General features: G+C 42.1%; 1 protein-coding gene across 2 annotated transcripts in view; it reads left to right on the forward strand.

Moving 5' to 3' along the window:
• Positions 1 to 17368, forward strand: part of ercc8 (ERCC excision repair 8, CSA ubiquitin ligase complex subunit) — a 51808-nt gene extending 34440 nt beyond the window's left edge. For both annotated transcript variants that reach the window (XM_033030059.1, XM_033030065.1), the window contains 5 exons: positions 2130 to 2233; positions 8830 to 8954; positions 13241 to 13438; positions 13828 to 13917; positions 15966 to 17368. In XM_033030059.1, coding sequence (XP_032885950.1) covers positions 2130 to 2233; positions 8830 to 8954; positions 13241 to 13438; positions 13828 to 13917; positions 15966 to 16034 — 586 coding nt within the window. In that variant the 3' untranslated portion in view covers positions 16035 to 17368. The remainder of the gene's footprint in view (positions 1 to 2129; positions 2234 to 8829; positions 8955 to 13240; positions 13439 to 13827; positions 13918 to 15965) is intronic.
• The last annotated feature ends 521 nt before the right edge of the window (positions 17369 to 17889 follow it).

A 17889-nucleotide genomic window follows, 5' to 3' on the forward strand; every position in this document is an offset into this window, starting at 1 on the left:
ACCAGCCCTCCCGTGTGATGCTGGGACCCAACGGGTCCCACTGAGTCTAGTACTTAATTAAAACTCTGATCTTGTTATCTTCCGGTTTAGCGGTGTTTCCATTTGCGCACGCTACGATTTTTCGCCAGTTCACTCACCGTTCTCCTGTGCTGTGAGTCCACCAAGTTTCATCCAGATCGGTTGAATGTCGTAAAAATTAGCGAGATTTATAAAATCTTAAAAACCGCGTGTGCGTAGATCGATCTCTTCTGCCAGTCAGCGCTGCGCGGATTAGTCTCTTCCCCTGTCACTCCCCGGGACGGTCCGCCCCTTCCTGCGCCATTGCATCTTTCCTGGAGCTGAGAATTGGCCCGCGGAGGTTTCCAACCAGACTTTCGGAGGCACCCGAAGCAGCCCAGCCCAGCTCCGCGCAGCCCGGCGCAGACCTAGCTCAGCGCATCCCCAGCCCCGCGCAGCCCCAGCATCGGAGACCCTGCTCAGCCCAGCGTCGGAGATCCAGCCCGGCCCAGTCGGAAATGTCGCCGATGTCATTAAATGGAAAGAGGAGACTCTGATCCCGGTGGAGGAGAACAACCAGTGACCAGTGGCTGCTGTGAGTCCCCACCGCACCGCCAATTCCACCCACTACCCCTCTGGTCCCCCATGGTTCTTCCCCCGTCTTTTCTCCGAGCTCACTCCTCCCCGCCCTCACACCCCTCTCCCACCACAACTCCCACCCCGCCCACACACCCCTCTCCCCCCCCACACAACCCTCCCCACCCACACAGACCTCTCCCCCACACAGGCCCCCCTGCCCACATACACCCCCGCCCACACACACTTTCCCCCACAAACACACACACACACACCCACACACCCTGCCTAAAGCATTCGATAATGTACTTTGGTGGTGCTGTGAGACCTGCCCAGCTTGCCAGACTGTACTAGGAGAGAGAGTTCTGGGATTCTGCCTCAGTTTTTTTCCCTCTCAGAACCACTACATCTTGGCCTGCCAGGCATGTCCCACAGCCCTAGTATTAGCCACACATGAACTAGATAAAGAAGAACAATCTGCCTCTAACTCCCATATGTATACATTTGGTCACACTCTATGAGAGTTGTTCCCTTTTTTCTACTCATCCCTTTTCCAGCTTCTCTAACTAAAATTAATTTATTTTCCTTCCCATTTCTCAAGAGGGTTTCCGACCTAAAACAATAATTATTTTCTCTTTCCACAGATACTTCCTGATCTTCTGGATGTTAAAAACATTGTCTGCTTTTATTAACCAGGGAAGAACCTTGTCATCAAAAAACATTTCAGTCCAGACCTATATGTTGTCTCCTTTTGATTTAACCATGTTACTACTTAAACTTTGCAGCTTTGCACAGAACTTTCCACATGTGATTTATTAGCAGCATCCCCTTGATCACGAGAAGGTGCTTTGGAAAATAAGTTATATAGTTACATCTGTTCATGTGACATTTAAAGATTGCGAATTGGTATAATTCGCAATCTGAAGAAGGTTTCTGACACAAAATGTCACCTATCCATGTCCTTCAAAGATGCTGCCTGAGCCGCTAAGTTACTCCAGCATATTGTCTTTTTTGTAAACCGGCATCTGCAGTTTCCTGGTTCTACTTTTAACTATAATTATCCTAACCTTTTTATTTTTCTTAAAATTTACAATATTCTCCGCAGTTTCAAATATATACCAATCCGTTTTCATAACACGTATACATGACCGATCTTAAGTACTTTCAACACCCTCCTTGAAATTTCCAGGATGGCTCAAATTATTTGCACGTGGACTTGAAAAGCACAGTCCTGTCACAGTTCGGTTATTTAATTCAGTGATTAAATAAACCTGCAAGCCAGAACACGTGACATGATGAGTCATTTAATTTTGATTGATTCTGCAGTGAAATTATGTAATTGGCTTCACTGATCCTAAATTTGGAAAGAGATTACAAGATCCTCTATTTGTGAAAACTTAGCCGAGGTTCAACTTCTTGCAGGAAATATTCAGGAGACTTTGACTGCATCATTTTGTGGGTATTCCTATGTACTTTTCTACCATGCTACAAATTATTCCACGGTGACTGTTGATGTACATTTCTAAAGATTTTTTTTCAAATTATCTTTCTCTTAGTGCCGACAGCAAAGTTAGGTTATGGGATGTACGGAATGGTTCTGGAAGTTTAATTGTACTTGACCAGCACAATGGTGAAATCGCTAAATCATCTTCAGAGTCAGGTAATAAGCTTATAGCATTTTTCTCCATAAGATATATTCGTTATTTTAATACAAGCCATCTCATTTAATTTTTCCCCTGCAATCTTAATCTAGAACACAAATTAGTGATATATTTTGTTACATCTGTGGGGGCGGATGGTATCCCAATACTTTTAAATGGTACCACCCTTTCTTTGTGGTAATGTGTCACTCTTGCTGATGTTAAATCCCACTGTTTGCTATGCTATATTTACAATTTGGACTCTGTTCACAGTCCAATAACATGAGTCAACATAACAGGAGTCTATTATGTCTTGCTGAATATTTCAGGGCTGCCAACTCTCACGCTTTGAGCATGAGAATCACGTATTTGGCCAAATTCTCACACTCTGTCGTGAGAAATTCTGTGATCAACGAGAATCTCAAAACTCATATCAAGTGCATGGGCCGCGGGTGTTGGAGAGCTGAGGCTGAAGGAGGGATGGAAGCAGAAGCAGCGGCGGGGGCAGATGCGGACGGGAAGCTGGGGCTGGCGAGTGTTTGCCGGGCTGGCGAGTCACTCGTTGCAGCTCTGGCCATGGAGCAGTGCAAGAGTCCTGGGCCGTCGGAAGCGTTGCGCCGCTGCCGTTAGTCTCTGTGGATCAGACAGCGTCTCTGGAGAGAAGGAATGGGTGACGTTGCTGATCGTGACCCTTCTAAGAGTCTCTACCTGAAACCTTTAGAAGGGTCTCGATCCGAAACGTCACCCATTCCTTCTCTCCAAAGATGCTACCTGTCCCTGCTGAGTTGCTCCAGCATTTCGTGTCTCTCTTCAGTTTAAACCAGCATCTGCAGTCCCTACTCACACAATGAGACCCAAGGAGACGACTTTGCAGCTAGTACCAGGTAGTAGTCGGGTGGGGGAGGGACGGAGAGAGAGGGGATGTTAAAGAAATCAATATTCATAGTCAATCGGGGAAATTTAGTTGATATCTGTCTTTAAATTGATGTTTTGTTCATCTTTAAATGTAAGTCTTGGATTCATGTATCATGGGAACAAATAAGCAAAGGCAAGATGGTAAATATAAACTACAAATTAACTTCAGAAAATGAAACTTGTAGAGATGAACTTTGCTCTTCACTTTGCAAAGAATAACCTCAGAGATTATGCAGTAAATGCCTTTCAAATACTCTGCAACCTTGGGATAATATTGTTCATGTTCATATCCGATAGGTAAGTCTTGATTTGTTTAATATTATAATTAGTTCAAAGATACAGCCCTTCGGCCCCTCAAGTCCGTGCCAACCATCGATCACCCGTTCACATTGGTTCTATGTTATCCCACTTTCTCATCCACTCCCTACACACTAGGGGGCAATTTACAGAGGCCAATTAACCTACAAACCCGCATGTCTTTGGGATGTGGGAGGAAACCGGAGCACCCGGAGGAAACCCACGCGGTCACAGGGAGAACGTGCTAACTCCACACAGACAACACCCGTGGCGCATTAATTGTAATGCTAATACTTGGGCCTCCGCTGATATGCCGGGATGCTTACCCAATATTACTGATTATTAATCCATTGTATTATTGATTATATATGTTGCGCCCGTTCTCCTTTATCTATACATTGTGAGCGGTTTGCTTGCATTTACCGGAGAGCGCGCAACAAAAGCTATTACCTGTACCTCGCTACAGGTGGCAATAGTAAACTAAATCAATCTATTTACATGTATCTGTGTGTTGCTTTAACCGGCCTGTTAAGGTGCAGCAACTGAGAATGTCATTGTTCTGATGTTGCTGCACGCGACAACTAAACACTCTTATCTTCATTCTACACTTGAAATTACCACAATGACATTTAACCGGCATTTGGACAGGTACACGTGTAGGAAGGAACTGCAGATGCTGGTTTAAACCGGTAGACACAAAGTGCTGGGGTAACTCAGCGGGTCAGGCAGCATCTCTGGAGAGAAGAATTGGGTGACGTTTCGGGTCAGACTGAAGCACTGGTTAATTGGCTTGGTATAAGTGTAAATTGTCCCTAGTGTATGTAAGATAGTGTTAATGTGCGTGGATCGCTGGTCGGTACTGACTTGGTGGGCCGAAGGGCCTGTTTCCGCGCTGTATCTCTAAACTGAACCTTGTCCGGCTAGCAGGGCTGTGTAGGGCTGAGTGCCGGGACACGGTGACATCTGGCTCTGATCTCCACAAAGCCAATCACGTATCGAGCAGCGCCACAGATCAATGGGCCTCTGGTGCTTGGAATCTGGTGGTTGTTACTCTGGCTTTTTGTGTCTCAGTGACTTGGAGAGTGGGCTGGACAACGAGTGACGCAGCTGGTTGCGGCTCCCCTGATCTACCCTATTCCCACGCACTTATGGGCCTGTCCCACTGAGGCGACTCTTTAGGCGACTGTCAGGGACTAGTTTTACTAGCATTCACCTACGACACCTCACGACACCTATGACAACCTCCGACAGCAAAAATTGTTGCCACTGTTGCTTGTTGTCGCCCAAAAGATCGCCTCAGTGGGACAGGCCCTTCAGGCTGTGGGTCGGTGCATCCTGGAGGACAACCAGTGGCTGCTGGAAGTATGTACCAAGCACTGGGTAGAAACGGTGGAAGATAGTGGCCTTCAAATGGGGGTGGTTGGAGAAAGCATCCTGCTTGTCTGCTAGATTTTCACTGACTGTAACTGCAGGAAAAATGTTCCCGATGTTGGGGGAGTTCAGAACCAGGGATCACAGATTAAGAATAAAGGGTAGGCCAGTTCGGACTGAGATGGGGACAAACTTTCTTCACCCAAAGAGTTGTGAATCTGTGGAATTCTCTGCCACAGAAGGCAGTGGAAGCCAATTCACTGAATGTTTTCAAGTGAGTTACATCTAGCTCTTGGGGCTCGCGAAATCAAGGGGTATGGAGAAAAAACAGGAAAGAGATACTGATTTTAAATGAACCGCCATGATCATATTGAATGTCAGTGTTGGCTCGAAAGGTCGAATGTCCTATTCCTGCACCTATTTTCAATGTTTCAATGCTTGAGTATATGGCAATAAAACGCGACCACTTGATTTTGAAGCATTCATGCATGGTGGAGGTATAATGTAGTCATAGAGTGATACAGTGTGAAAACAGGCCCTTCGGCGCAACTTGCCCACACCCGCCAACATGTCCCAGCTATGCTACCTGCTTTTGGTCCATATCCCACCAAACCTGTCCTATCCATGTATCAGTCTAACTGTTTCTTAAATGTTGGGATAGTCCCTGCCTCAACTACCTCCTCTGGCAGCTTGTTCCATACACCCACCACCCTTTGTGTGGAAAAAGTTACCCCTTAAAAAGTTACCTCTTAAAAATACTTCATACAAAAAACATTGAAATCATACTTCTACAATGCACTAAAACATGATTTTAATACATCAAATTTCAAAAAGTCTCTATCCTCCACCCCCTCCCACACCCTCCCCCAACTCGGTTGTTCCACTCCCTCGCTGGATTCCCCCAAGGCGAGTGATCAGTGATGGCTCAGTTCCCCCACTTTCAAAAACGCTCCGTGGCCCCTGGTTCAGACAGAGAGCACTGCCAGATGTGAGCGGGGAACTGAGGCCAGTTGTCCGTGATGTCTGGATCCCAATGCTCAGCGCTTCGGAGTTGGCTAATGTGATTGATTTGTAATTATTTGACAAAACCTTAATTTATTAATCCGGAATATCCAGGGGTATGGGATAATTGTAATATTAAAATGACATGCAAGGTGTCAGGCTGTCTGTCACAACATACAGCTCTGATAACCCATTATTTCCTTCAGTTAAATATTGGGAAGGTAGCACTATAGTCATTTGCCACTCAACTATTATGTTTGTTTACCTCACTGACTATTTCTAACCCCCCCCTCCCCCCCCCCTAAATTCATTTGACAGGTTGAATAGAAATGTCCCCAATCTCGTTGTTTTATTAATTGAACACGTAGATGAACACCCTCAAGGAGTGTAATCAAATAGAAACGGATTCAGATGCGGTGTTTAAGAGCTTGTTCAAAGAAAGGGCATATTGAAGTGGCGGCGCTGCCTTGCAGCTGCGGCTCGCCTGCAGTCCGTTTGCCTTTTTTTTTTTTTTTTTGTCCCGTTGTTACAGTTTATTTCAGTTTATTTGGTTGTGTATGTGTGGGGAGGTGGAAGAAACATGTTTTGTGACTCTTCCTTCGGGGGGGGGATGCGACCTTTCTTGCCGTATCCTCCGTCTCCGTATCCGTCTGCGCTGAGGCCTATCGCGGAGCTGGCGGCCTCCAACTGGGACCGACCTTGAGGCTCCGGAGGCAGAGCCAGCCAGGACTTACCAACGCGAGGCTGGCCGACTTCGGGGCTGTCGTGGCGTTGCGACCTGACTTCCGACCCGACTTCGGAGGCTCGGCCGCGGGCCCGTGGACGACATCGTCGGGAGCTCGCAGGTCACAAGTTGGTGACCTGTTTTTCCGGAGCAACAACAGCTTCGTCCACTGGACTGGAGGGCGGCAGCTTCGGCAGCTTCGACCACCCCGAGCCGCGGAGTTTGACCCGGCCCATTCGCGGAGCTCGGATTCAGCCGCGGGACTTGCTTACCATCACCCGGCGGGGTCACAACATCGGAGGCCTGGATCGCCTCAGCGCAGAGGGAGAGCAAGGAGGGAAGAGACAACGACTTTGGGGCTTTTTGCCTTCCATCACAGTGAGGAGGTGCCTGATGGACTCACTATGGTGGATGTTAAACTGTGTTGAGTGTGTGTTTTGTTATTTATTCTATGTTATGACTGCAGGCTAAACCATTTAGTTGCATTGAAAAGTGCAATGACAATAAAATTGAATCTGAATCTGAATTTTAAAGGAGTGACAGAGATATTTGCAAGGGAATGTGTGAGGAGGTTATTATCTGTAGTTTTAGCTTGAACCAGACATCTGAAGATTCAAAGTTCAATATAGTAATTGTGCTGATACTGACTCCAACCAACCACATAATGAATATAATCCATTCCGGTGGTTTTATTTTTCTGATACCATTTAAACTCACTTGGATTTCAATCACTTCATTTGGGAATGGTGAGCATTGGAACAAAAAATTGCCCTCGGTACATATTAACTGTAATGTAATAATGTATGCATGTTGATAGGTGCAATCAAAACAAAGATCTTTATATCATTGTTGTGTTATGAATACCACAGAAAATATTATGTACACTCAAGATCACATTTAATAGAATAATATTGCTTAAATATATAGCTATTGGACTTTGCATTTCGGAAAAGTCCCAGCTGAAAGGAAGACTGCAAAATACTGAAAATATTGGGGGTGAAAATGACTTCAGGACAGTTTGTTAGGAAAATGAAGGAAATAGTAACAGAATACGTATACAGCTGAGTGAGTATAATTTTATGGATGAGAAATTGTGTTCAACCAATTGATTACTTCTTTGACAAAGTAACTAACATGTTAGATAACAAGGAATCGAATGGGTGTAGCGAATTTTGTTATACAAAATTTGGTCTGTGAAGTGCCCCATGAAAGATTACCGTATGAGATAAGCACCTGTGAACTTGAACGTAATAGGTTAAGTCCAAGGGATCAGATATGGGGCTTTATGTGTGGGCCAGATATATTGTCAGTGCAGAGGGGATCGGAGCAAGGCAAGTGTGCATCCAGAGTCAAGGTCTGGAATAGTACTAGGTGTGCAGTCAAAGCTGACACCAGGGGTATGTTCAGCACTGGGAACCTAAGCAGGTAAGCAGCTGTGATCAGGGTAGAATAGGGGGCCAGGTGTAAGGCTGGACTCAGGATCAGGAATGAGAGAAGGTATGCAACTGGAGTCAGGGTCAGGAGTAATACCAGGTGTGCAGTGAGACCCAGGTTGGTCAACATGGACCAAGTGGTTGATTATAATCTGATTTCCATACATGAATACACTAAGATAATTCATGTTCTGCACCTGTTGATCAGAGCCTGGCTTTACTGTGGAATGTAATTTAGCATAACCTTATTCATAGCTTATCCAATTTAAAGCATAAATATTGCATTCAAGTGTAAGTTAAAAGGCTCGTTACAGTATGCACCAAACTGCACAATTTAAAGCTGAAAAATGCAAAAGCTCCCTACCATGGGAGGGGGAACCCCCCTCCAACACCTTACCCCCCTCCCCCTCCCCTCGGTCGCTATGCTTCCTCAGGCTTGGTCTCTACACTCCCTCGGGCTTGGTCTCTCGCAATTTCTCACTCCCAACTCTCACCCAATGTTGGCAGCCCTGATATTTGCACATGGACTTTTCACTAGTGATCACCAGTGGTCAGTTGTGACAGGTTGCTTCAATATGCCCCTCACTGCTTCATCAACATTATCACACTCCTAAGGGGGATCACCTAATTTACTTTGGGACCTATAGATAACAACTAAAAATTATTGCAAATGGTGGAAATCTAAAGTAAAATTGGTAAATTATTGAAAGGTGCTGAAAATCAATCCTCCTGAAAATAAAAAATATGGGTCAAGGATTCAGTTGTAAATATCCATCAAATGTCTTCTATGTTGACATGGTACTGATTTTATAATGATTTCTAACATTAATTATTGGAGAAATATTAATAACAAATTTATTTTCTTCTTTAACAGCCAACACTGCTCATAATGGACGTGTTAATGGCCTCTGCTTTACTAGTGATGGGCTTCATCTTTTAACTATTGGTACAGATGATCGAATGAGACTCTGGAATAGTTCCACAGGGGAAAATACACTGGTAGTTTCTATTTTCTACACATCATAAACCTAAATTGAAAAGATTTCAATTGTAATTTAGTTATTGAGTATTTTAAGTGGTTGTTAAATAGTTTTGCTATAATATATCTGGTAAAGTAACAAATATAAATGCAAAATGACAAATTATTAAAACCAAACCATGCTAGAAATGCACGTCAACTTGGATCTGTAAAGATTTGATATTATGAACTGTTGATCAAATTTGAATGGATTTTTATTCATGGATTCTAGGCAAGTCCAGCAGTTTTGCTCAACGTAATCGTGCCCTTGAGCTTGTGCTTATGAGTCACAGGTTATGTGGTAATTTGGCTGGGGAATAGGACAGACACAGTAGATATATAGTTATGGGAGAAATACAGTCATATGTAGGAGGAAAATAAAGTCGGCAGAGGAAACACTAGCATGATAGGCACATAGGTTGTGGATTATTGTTAGAAAGTGGTGCATAATTCCATCATTAATTTAGTTTGTACTAGACTAAGTGGGACCCGTCGGGTCCCTGTCACACGGGAGGCCTAGTCCCCCAATGCAATCCGTTCCCCCAACGCAATATTCAACCACTCACCCGTAGTCTCCAATTGTGCAGGATGGGTCATTACCCCATATCCCCCAGCACTCCATCGCCCTCCTCTTTCCCTTCTCCTCCTACCCTCCCCCAATCTCTCCCTCACCTCTCCTGTCCTCTACCCTCAGTCATTCCCTCCCTCCATAACTCCTCTCCCCTCCCTACCCCCCTCCCCGTTCCTGCCTTCTCCCCATATCCCTGGACTCCGCTATTTTTAGAGCCCTATCTTGAAAGCACCCAGAGAACCCGCCTCCACCGCCCTCTGAGGCAGAGAATTCCACAGACTCACCACTGTGAGAAAAAGTGTTTCCTCGTCTCCATTCTAAATGGCTTACTCCTTATTCTTAAACTGTGACCCCAGGTTCTGGACTCCCCCAACATCGGGAACATGTTTCCTGCCACTAGCTTGTCCAAACCCTTAACAATCTTATATGTTTAAATGAGATCCCCTCAAATCCTTCTAAACTCCAGAGTGTACAAGCCCAGCTGCTCCATTCTCTCAGCACTCTCCATTCACACACCTTCCACACCATTCACACACTTCCATTCTCCATTCACACACACACATACACTCACACACATACACTCTTACACACACACACACACACACACACACACACACACACACACACACACACACACACACACACACACACACACACACACACACACTTACTCACACACACACACTCAGATACACACACATACACTAACACACACACTAACACGCACACACACACCCACACACACACTGACTCACACACCATATATATGACAGTAAACGTTCTTGAATCTACTCAAACGGCTGAGCGCGGCCTCTCCACTATGGGCTTCCGCAGTCAGCGGAACTTCCGCAATCAGCGTGACCTCTGCACTCACCGGAAATTAAGCAATCAGCGCGACCTGTCCACTAAGAAGTCACGAAATGAGCGGGACTTTTGGACTAAACACAGTCAGACCGAATAAAGCATTTATTCCTTCCAAACACAGTCGGACCTAATAAAGCATTTATTCTTTCCAAACACAGTCGGACCTAATAAAGCATTTATTCCGTCCAAACACAGTCGGACCTAATAAAGCATTTATTCCTTCCAAACACAGTCTGAGCTAATAAAGCCTTGCAGTTTCAGTCACGAAATGAGCGGGACTTTTGGACTAAACACAGTCGGACCGAATAAAGCATTTATTCCTTCCAAACACAGTCGGACCTAATAAAGCATTTATTCTTTCCAAACACAGTCGGACCTAATAAAGCATTTATTCCGTCCAAACACAGTCGGACCTAAGAAGGCATTTATTCCTTCCAAACACAGTCTGAGCTAATAAAGCATTGCAGTTTCAAGCACGGGCAGGGCAGCAAGCCAAACAACTCATGGCATTGTAATTTCATTTCATTTCCAATTGAGCATTGCCTTGCCTTGCCTTGCCTCTGACAGTCCGGAATCGCCCTCCAGAGGGAAGTGATTCAAAGAGTTTGTGGCCAGGGTGAGAGGGGTCAGAGATGATCTTACCCACTCACTTCCTGACCCTTGCAGCTTACAGTCATCAATGGAGGGAAGGTTGCAGCCAATAGCCTCCTCAGCTGATCGGACAATTCGCTGCAGCTTCCAGATGTCGTACTTAGTGGCTGAGCGAAACCAGGCCATGATGGAGAAGGTGAGGACAGACTCTATGATGGCCGTATAGAATTGGACCATCATTGCCTGTGGCAGATTGTGTTTCCTCAGCTGCCGCAGGAAGTATAGATGTATGTATAGATTTTGTACAAAATGGAAGTTGATGGGAAGTCAGGAGATGTGTCATTTGCTACAAGAGTACGGGCGGCACTGTGGCGGCATGGTAGAGTGGCTGCCTTACAGCGCCAGAGACCTGGGTTCGATCCTGACTACGGGTGCTGTCTGTACAGAGTTTGTATGTTCTCCCCGTGATCTGTGTGGGTATCCGGGAAGCTCCGGTTTCGTACCACACTCCAAAGGCATACAAGTTTGTACGTTAATTGGCTTGGTGTAAATGTAAATTGTCCCTCGTGTGTGTCAGATAGTGTTAGTGTGCTGGGATCTCTGGTTGGCATGGACCTGGTGGGCCGAAGTGCCTGTTTCCACACTGTATGACTAAACTAAACTAAGTATCCTGCCTCTGACCTGGTTCTGCAGTTAATATATTTACGGGGCTGGACCAGTTAAGTACTTTGGTTAATGGTAACCACGAGGGAGTTTGCAGTGGAACACGCAGGATTGGTGATGGTATTGAATGTCAAGGAGAGGTGATTACATTCCTGAAATGCTATTCCAATGGAAGGTCATTGAGTGGAAATATTAACTCCGTTAATCTCTTCACAAAGGCTGGCTGACCTGCACGGTATTTACAACAATTTTTGTTTATGTTTGGTTATACTCTCTTGCTGGAGATGGTTACTGCTCAGCACTTGTGTGACCCAAACATTATGCCACACATCATTCAAGCCCGAGTGCCATCTAGGTCATGGTGCACCTTGATCTGAGGAATTATGAATAGAAATAAACACAACAGGTGAACTATCCCATTTCTCAACTTGAGATAGAGGCAGGCTATTGATGCAGCAGCTATAGTTTGTGCAGCCTTGGAAACGATTCTGCATTGCTACTTGCCCAGGGCTAAGGTGCTTCTTGATGCCATGCAATGACAGTGACTCATTTTGTTCCAATGGAGAAATTTCTTTTTCCTATGGGTTGAATGTTTTAGTCCACTGTAAGACTAAAGCATGAGGTTTAGAGGTCTGAATTAAAGTAATTTTGGCAATAACCAAACTGAGCATCCATGAGTCGGTTATTTGTAAGTAACTACCACTTGACAGTATAGCAGGAGACAGAGGTGCATTAATGACGATACTACTGACTGAGGATAGTTCAAATGCTAGGCAAACCCATTGCTTTGTTGATGATTCCGGTCTTATTTCTTAACTCTTTATATAGACTACTGCTTCATCTGGCTAGCATGTAGTCAAATGTCTGGGTTTTTAAATATTGATCCTGAGATACTTTTCAATAGTTTTCATTGAACCAGGACGTGCCCTGGCTTGATGCCAATGCTGAGTCATGAAGTGAATGCTCTGGTGGAACACAGATCCATTGTTGCTGAAGGTCCATAGGACCACATGGGACATCCAGTGTTAAGTTGCCACATTTGTTCTGAGCCATCTCATTTAGTTTGATATTAGTGCCATATAGTTAGATGAATGATATTGTTAGCATGAAGGTAGAATTTCATCTTCTCAAGGGCCTTGCAATGGTCATTTTTGCAAATATAACTGTGACTAAGTACAATTGCATCTGCTGGATTCGTTTGGAAGAAATCAAATAGGATTTTATCCTTATTTTTGTTCCCTCAGTATTTGCCTCAGTCTTAGTATTTTAGCAATGTCCTTTACAAATGAATTCAGTCTGGATAACAATTGTCATAATAAATAATGGTGACACTAGCAGGTAAATACATTTGAGAATTGATAAGAAGAGTCAATAACTATGGACTTTCATAAGGTTTTTGACCTGGTCTCATAAAATAAATGTGTGCAAAATTATAACACACTTGGATTAGGGAGAATGTATTCTTTACCTAGAACTGCAGGTTTTGCAACATAGGTTGTGCAAGATAATTAAAATGAGAAAAATCACAGAGGAAAACTGGAATAATTTAATTAGTAACTGCAGATTGATACTTTACAGGTGAACTATGGAAGAGTATGCAATGGAAGCCGAAAGAATCTCAAGTTGGCGGTGTCCCATGGCTGCAGGCCAGATTTTGCCTTTGTTCCTGTTGATAGCTGTATTGCCGTTTATGATATCTACGCTGGTCAGCTGCTAACAGAACTCAGGGGGCATTATAATTATGTAAACTGCTGCACATTCCAATCTTACTTTCAAGTAAGTAAATTGATTAGTCTTTATTTTCATTGCTGCATTAAAAAGATCTTCAGCTAACACATAAAACAAAATTAAAAACAAGTAGAGTAGAGCAATTAGAATTTAAAGTTGGCATTTCTGTTCCTCAGACAAAAGAACTGGTATTTTCCTTTAAACAGAGTGTGGATTACATCACTGGGAGAAATGTGATGCAATCTATACTGTTTAAAGGAAAATGCCAGTTCATTTGTGTGAGGAAGATGAAATGACAACTTTCAATTTAAATTGCACTTCTCTATTTGTTTTTAATTTTTAAAAATGTGTAGGGGAAAAATATTGTGCTTTGAATGACCAGATACAATTGAGATTTGGTCTTCGAATATGTTTTAAATGGATTTCTTGATTTGCAGGAGCTCTATAGTGGTGGCAGTGATGTTAATATTTTATCATGGATTCCAGATCTTGGTCGAATAGGTGTGGAAAATGATGAACCTAAAGAGGTGAGGAATTTATTCTTAATACCATATCTCTGTAGTACATGATATTGTAATGTCTTCTCTAATCAAATGAAAATAATCATGTCCAAAGATGCTGCTTTTTACTTGTATCTTCTGCTTCAATTCTTCATTGACATTTCTCAAAATGCACATTGTTTCTGGCTCGAACTGTAGAATTTTTCACAGTTTACTCTCCTCAACTTTTCTGTAACAATTCAATATAACTGCTTCCTCACATAAATAGCAGGATATCTTTAGGAAGTCATCGCCTTAATTTAAAAAAATCTGTAATACATCTGCTGAAGGTGCTTAATTAAAATAGATTCATTATTTCAAATATTCCACATAACAATGTTCCTATCCACACATTATTGTGAATCTAAAATTTACACTTCCTATGGCCTTTTCTAAAAATACATAGATCTGCATCATGACTAATGTTTTGTATAATACTCTATTCCATTGCCACTGGAGCCTGAGGCACACCACTAGTCCGATTAAACATCCTTCCACCATCACCCTTTGCTTCCTTCCATGAAGCCAATTTTTTATCCAGTTGGCTATCTCTCCTTGGATCCCATGCTATCGAACCTTCCAGAGCAGCCTGCCATGCGGAAATTGTCAAATACCTTGCTGAAATCCATATACAGTATACAATGTCTACAGCTCTCCTAATCAACCTTTATGGTCACATTTGTGAGACACAGGTCGACTTGCTGTAGATCTGATGCCATGAGACTTCATGGGGTCTGGAGTCCATGTTGAGATCTGACAACATTTCTTTCCATCAAAACCAGTGTTGAGTTTTTTGTCTTGTGGTGAAACATGGATATTTGTGGATGGTAATGGAAGATTCTGAGATGTTAGCTGAATTGTTTAACTGTTTGGCCTGATCAAGTTGTTGCTTGACTACTGTAAATATCACACACCCACTTTTGGCACATCCTGGATGTTTGTGTCGAGGATGTTACAGGGTCAACTGAGTCAACTAAGCCAAAACAAAAAGGAAATGAAACAAAATATTTTTGTCTGTGCTCTTAACTTTGGTCGTTTGTTCAATTTTAAAGGCAACAGAGATTGGTGAGTTCTTATAAATATTACAGGGCTGCACACATTTAGGTGGCACATGGGGTATGGGCTTTCATATTTGAAATCAGGGTTCAATTCTCAACTAGATGAGTTCAGGGCACTGTCATGATGCAAAATTAGCCTGTAATGGGCAGTTTCCTCTACAACTACAAAAAGGAATGGATATTTGAAAATATGACACCAAACACAGAAATATAATTTTCCGATTGATGCTCACTCTTCATAAAGCACTAGAATAGAATTGCTGTAATGTGAAATGCAATTGTCACACTGATCTGCTTATTTTATGGTAAGGACTGAGGCACATTATTGGGACAAAATTCAAGAAGCTGTTTGCACTCTATTCACAGTATTAAAATCACTAATTTTCATTAAAAAATGTGCAAAGTTTGATACCAAAAAATAACTAGTTTAGATAAAGCTAGTGAAATTTAGTTGGAACTGGGTTCAAGAGAAGTTGCAATCTACTTCTTTTAAAATGGGCTATATTTTATAAATAGGACATACCTGTATTGCATTCCTGGGTAAACTTTCCTGAATGTTCCAGCCCAATATGGCATTTATGTTCATAGTGAACTTGTGCCAGGCTAGATATTTTGAGTTTTTGTGGTGATAGAGAAAAGGAATTGCTTCTGCATCCTCTCCATCCTAGATACTGGAGATGGTTTCATTTAGGACATCTTTAAGTTGCTGTATCAGCTGACTGGGGAATGAAACAGGTTTTTGTAAAAGGGGAAGGAATGTTTTTTTTATTATTTGCATACTCTAACCAATTGAACTCAATAGTGACTTACGATCATTTGATTTAATTTAATGCGACAACAAACTTTAAAAAAAATGTAACACATTAATTAGTACTTAGAAAGATCTAACCTATGTATATTTTATTTGGTAAATAATATATTTGAACAATTTAAAATAAAATATTAATTTATAGTGACAATTAATCTTATGTTTTGCAGTGTGAAGCCAGAACTTCTCAAACTGGCATCTTCCAAGATGAATGGAGCAGCAGTGACAATGAAAACTGAATTTCATTTTGTTCTTTGGGACAAAAGAAAATGGTTCCAACATGTCAGTACAATTGTTCACAATTGTCCAAACACAAAGGTGAAAATCTTCATTACACTGCTAAAACATGCAGTTTAAATGATAGAGCTAAGATTTATAATGGCTTCTTTGATATATGCATCGTCTATTATATTGCTAAGATTTGCAGACCCTGATTAATCACATGACTGATCTGAGGAAACTGTCCTCAGTTCGGGGAACTGGTTGAGTCAATCAGAAGGGTTCCGACACGACACGTTACCTATCCATGTTCTCCAGGGTTGCTGCCTGACCCATTGAGTTACTCCATCATTTTGTGCCGATCTTGAGGCCATTGAGTTCATCAATTGAGTAGCATCTGTAGCCTCAGGTCAGAAAAACATTGCTTGGTTCCAATTGGTAACACTGTCCAGATATCCTCACCAGAAAGTGCCTTTCTTCAGATAATTGTCAACCCACAGTCAACAGCATGTTCACTGCCTAAGTTCACATACAAATTTACATACGATAGAGGAACAGAAAGCTGATAAAATATTACAGGAGTAAAAACTAGTTCTGACAGGTCATAGAAATATAAAGGTGGTTTTAATTAGCCATGAAGAGATGAAGATTTAAAAACTCAAATTAATTTGGCATACAAAGTGCTCAAAAATATTTATTTTATGTTAAATTTTAAACTTATTTTGAGACTGATCATCTTTAATGATTTAAATGGGTTCTCAACACAGTATAATTCCAAGGTTGAATATTCTTGGTTTGAATTAATAACAAGACTGAACACTCCCAAGTAGTCACTGTCCCAGAAACACACGCACAAAGATGTATATACCTGATCTGCAGTTTAAACAACTGCAATTTATTTTAATTTGTTACAACTAATTTGTGTTCAGATGATTGTTAAGAACACATGGATTTGACTGATGAGTATAAGAACACTGAACTTTATTGCTGTATATGTTTGATCTTCAGTGTTTGATTTGCTATTTATCAGTAGATACTTTATTGTCTGTTGTACTTTACAGTAAGATTTATAACAGTGTAATGAAGGCTGGTAAAATGCAGAGTTCACTGACATTGAGGAGTCTGAAAAGTTAATTTAAATTACGATCAATTATTGGAAAAGATTATTTTACATGACAAAAGAAGCATAAGTATTTAACGAATAACATTTTCAATTCAAAAGATTTGACAATTGGGGTTGAAATATAAATTTATGCACATTAAGTGTATATATTGTGTTAAATTCCATTTAACCAACTGAATATGGTATTTGGAAGACTGCGTGTTAATTTAATAAATGGAAAAATCAAATTTGTTTATGAATTGCTTTTTGAATTATATTTGCATCAACAAAAATATTTCTACAGTGGATGTTGGAATGTGCCAATCTATTTCAATTATATAAAGGAGACATTATATGTGAAATGCTGCACTTTTTAACAACAGGCAATTTCCCAAATAGAACATAATTAACTACAGCACTTAGTTACGTTCTGCTAAGACAAGGAAGATATGAGGTTTGATCCCTAAGTTGATATTTTATCATGGATGGCAGTTGCACTTGTCTCAATGTCACATCAGAAACATGGCCAAAAAGTGTTGGAGCTCATGTGTTGGAGCTCATTATCATTAAAAAATAATAATTTTAAGAGATACTAGACCAAGTGCAGACCCGTTGGGTCTGTTTCCCTAACGGCGTTTCCGGGGGGGGGGGGGGGGGGGCTGCGGCATCACACTCACATTAACCACCCCCCAAACACACAGGTGGGGGGAGGGGAGGTGAGAAGAGGGGAGGGAGGGGAGAGGAGGAGGAGGAAACGGGACAGATTTGGGAGG

Source organism: Amblyraja radiata, chromosome 1, assembly GCF_010909765.2.
Source record: "Amblyraja radiata isolate CabotCenter1 chromosome 1, sAmbRad1.1.pri, whole genome shotgun sequence".
Taxonomy (NCBI): Eukaryota; Metazoa; Chordata; class Chondrichthyes; order Rajiformes; family Rajidae; genus Amblyraja; species Amblyraja radiata.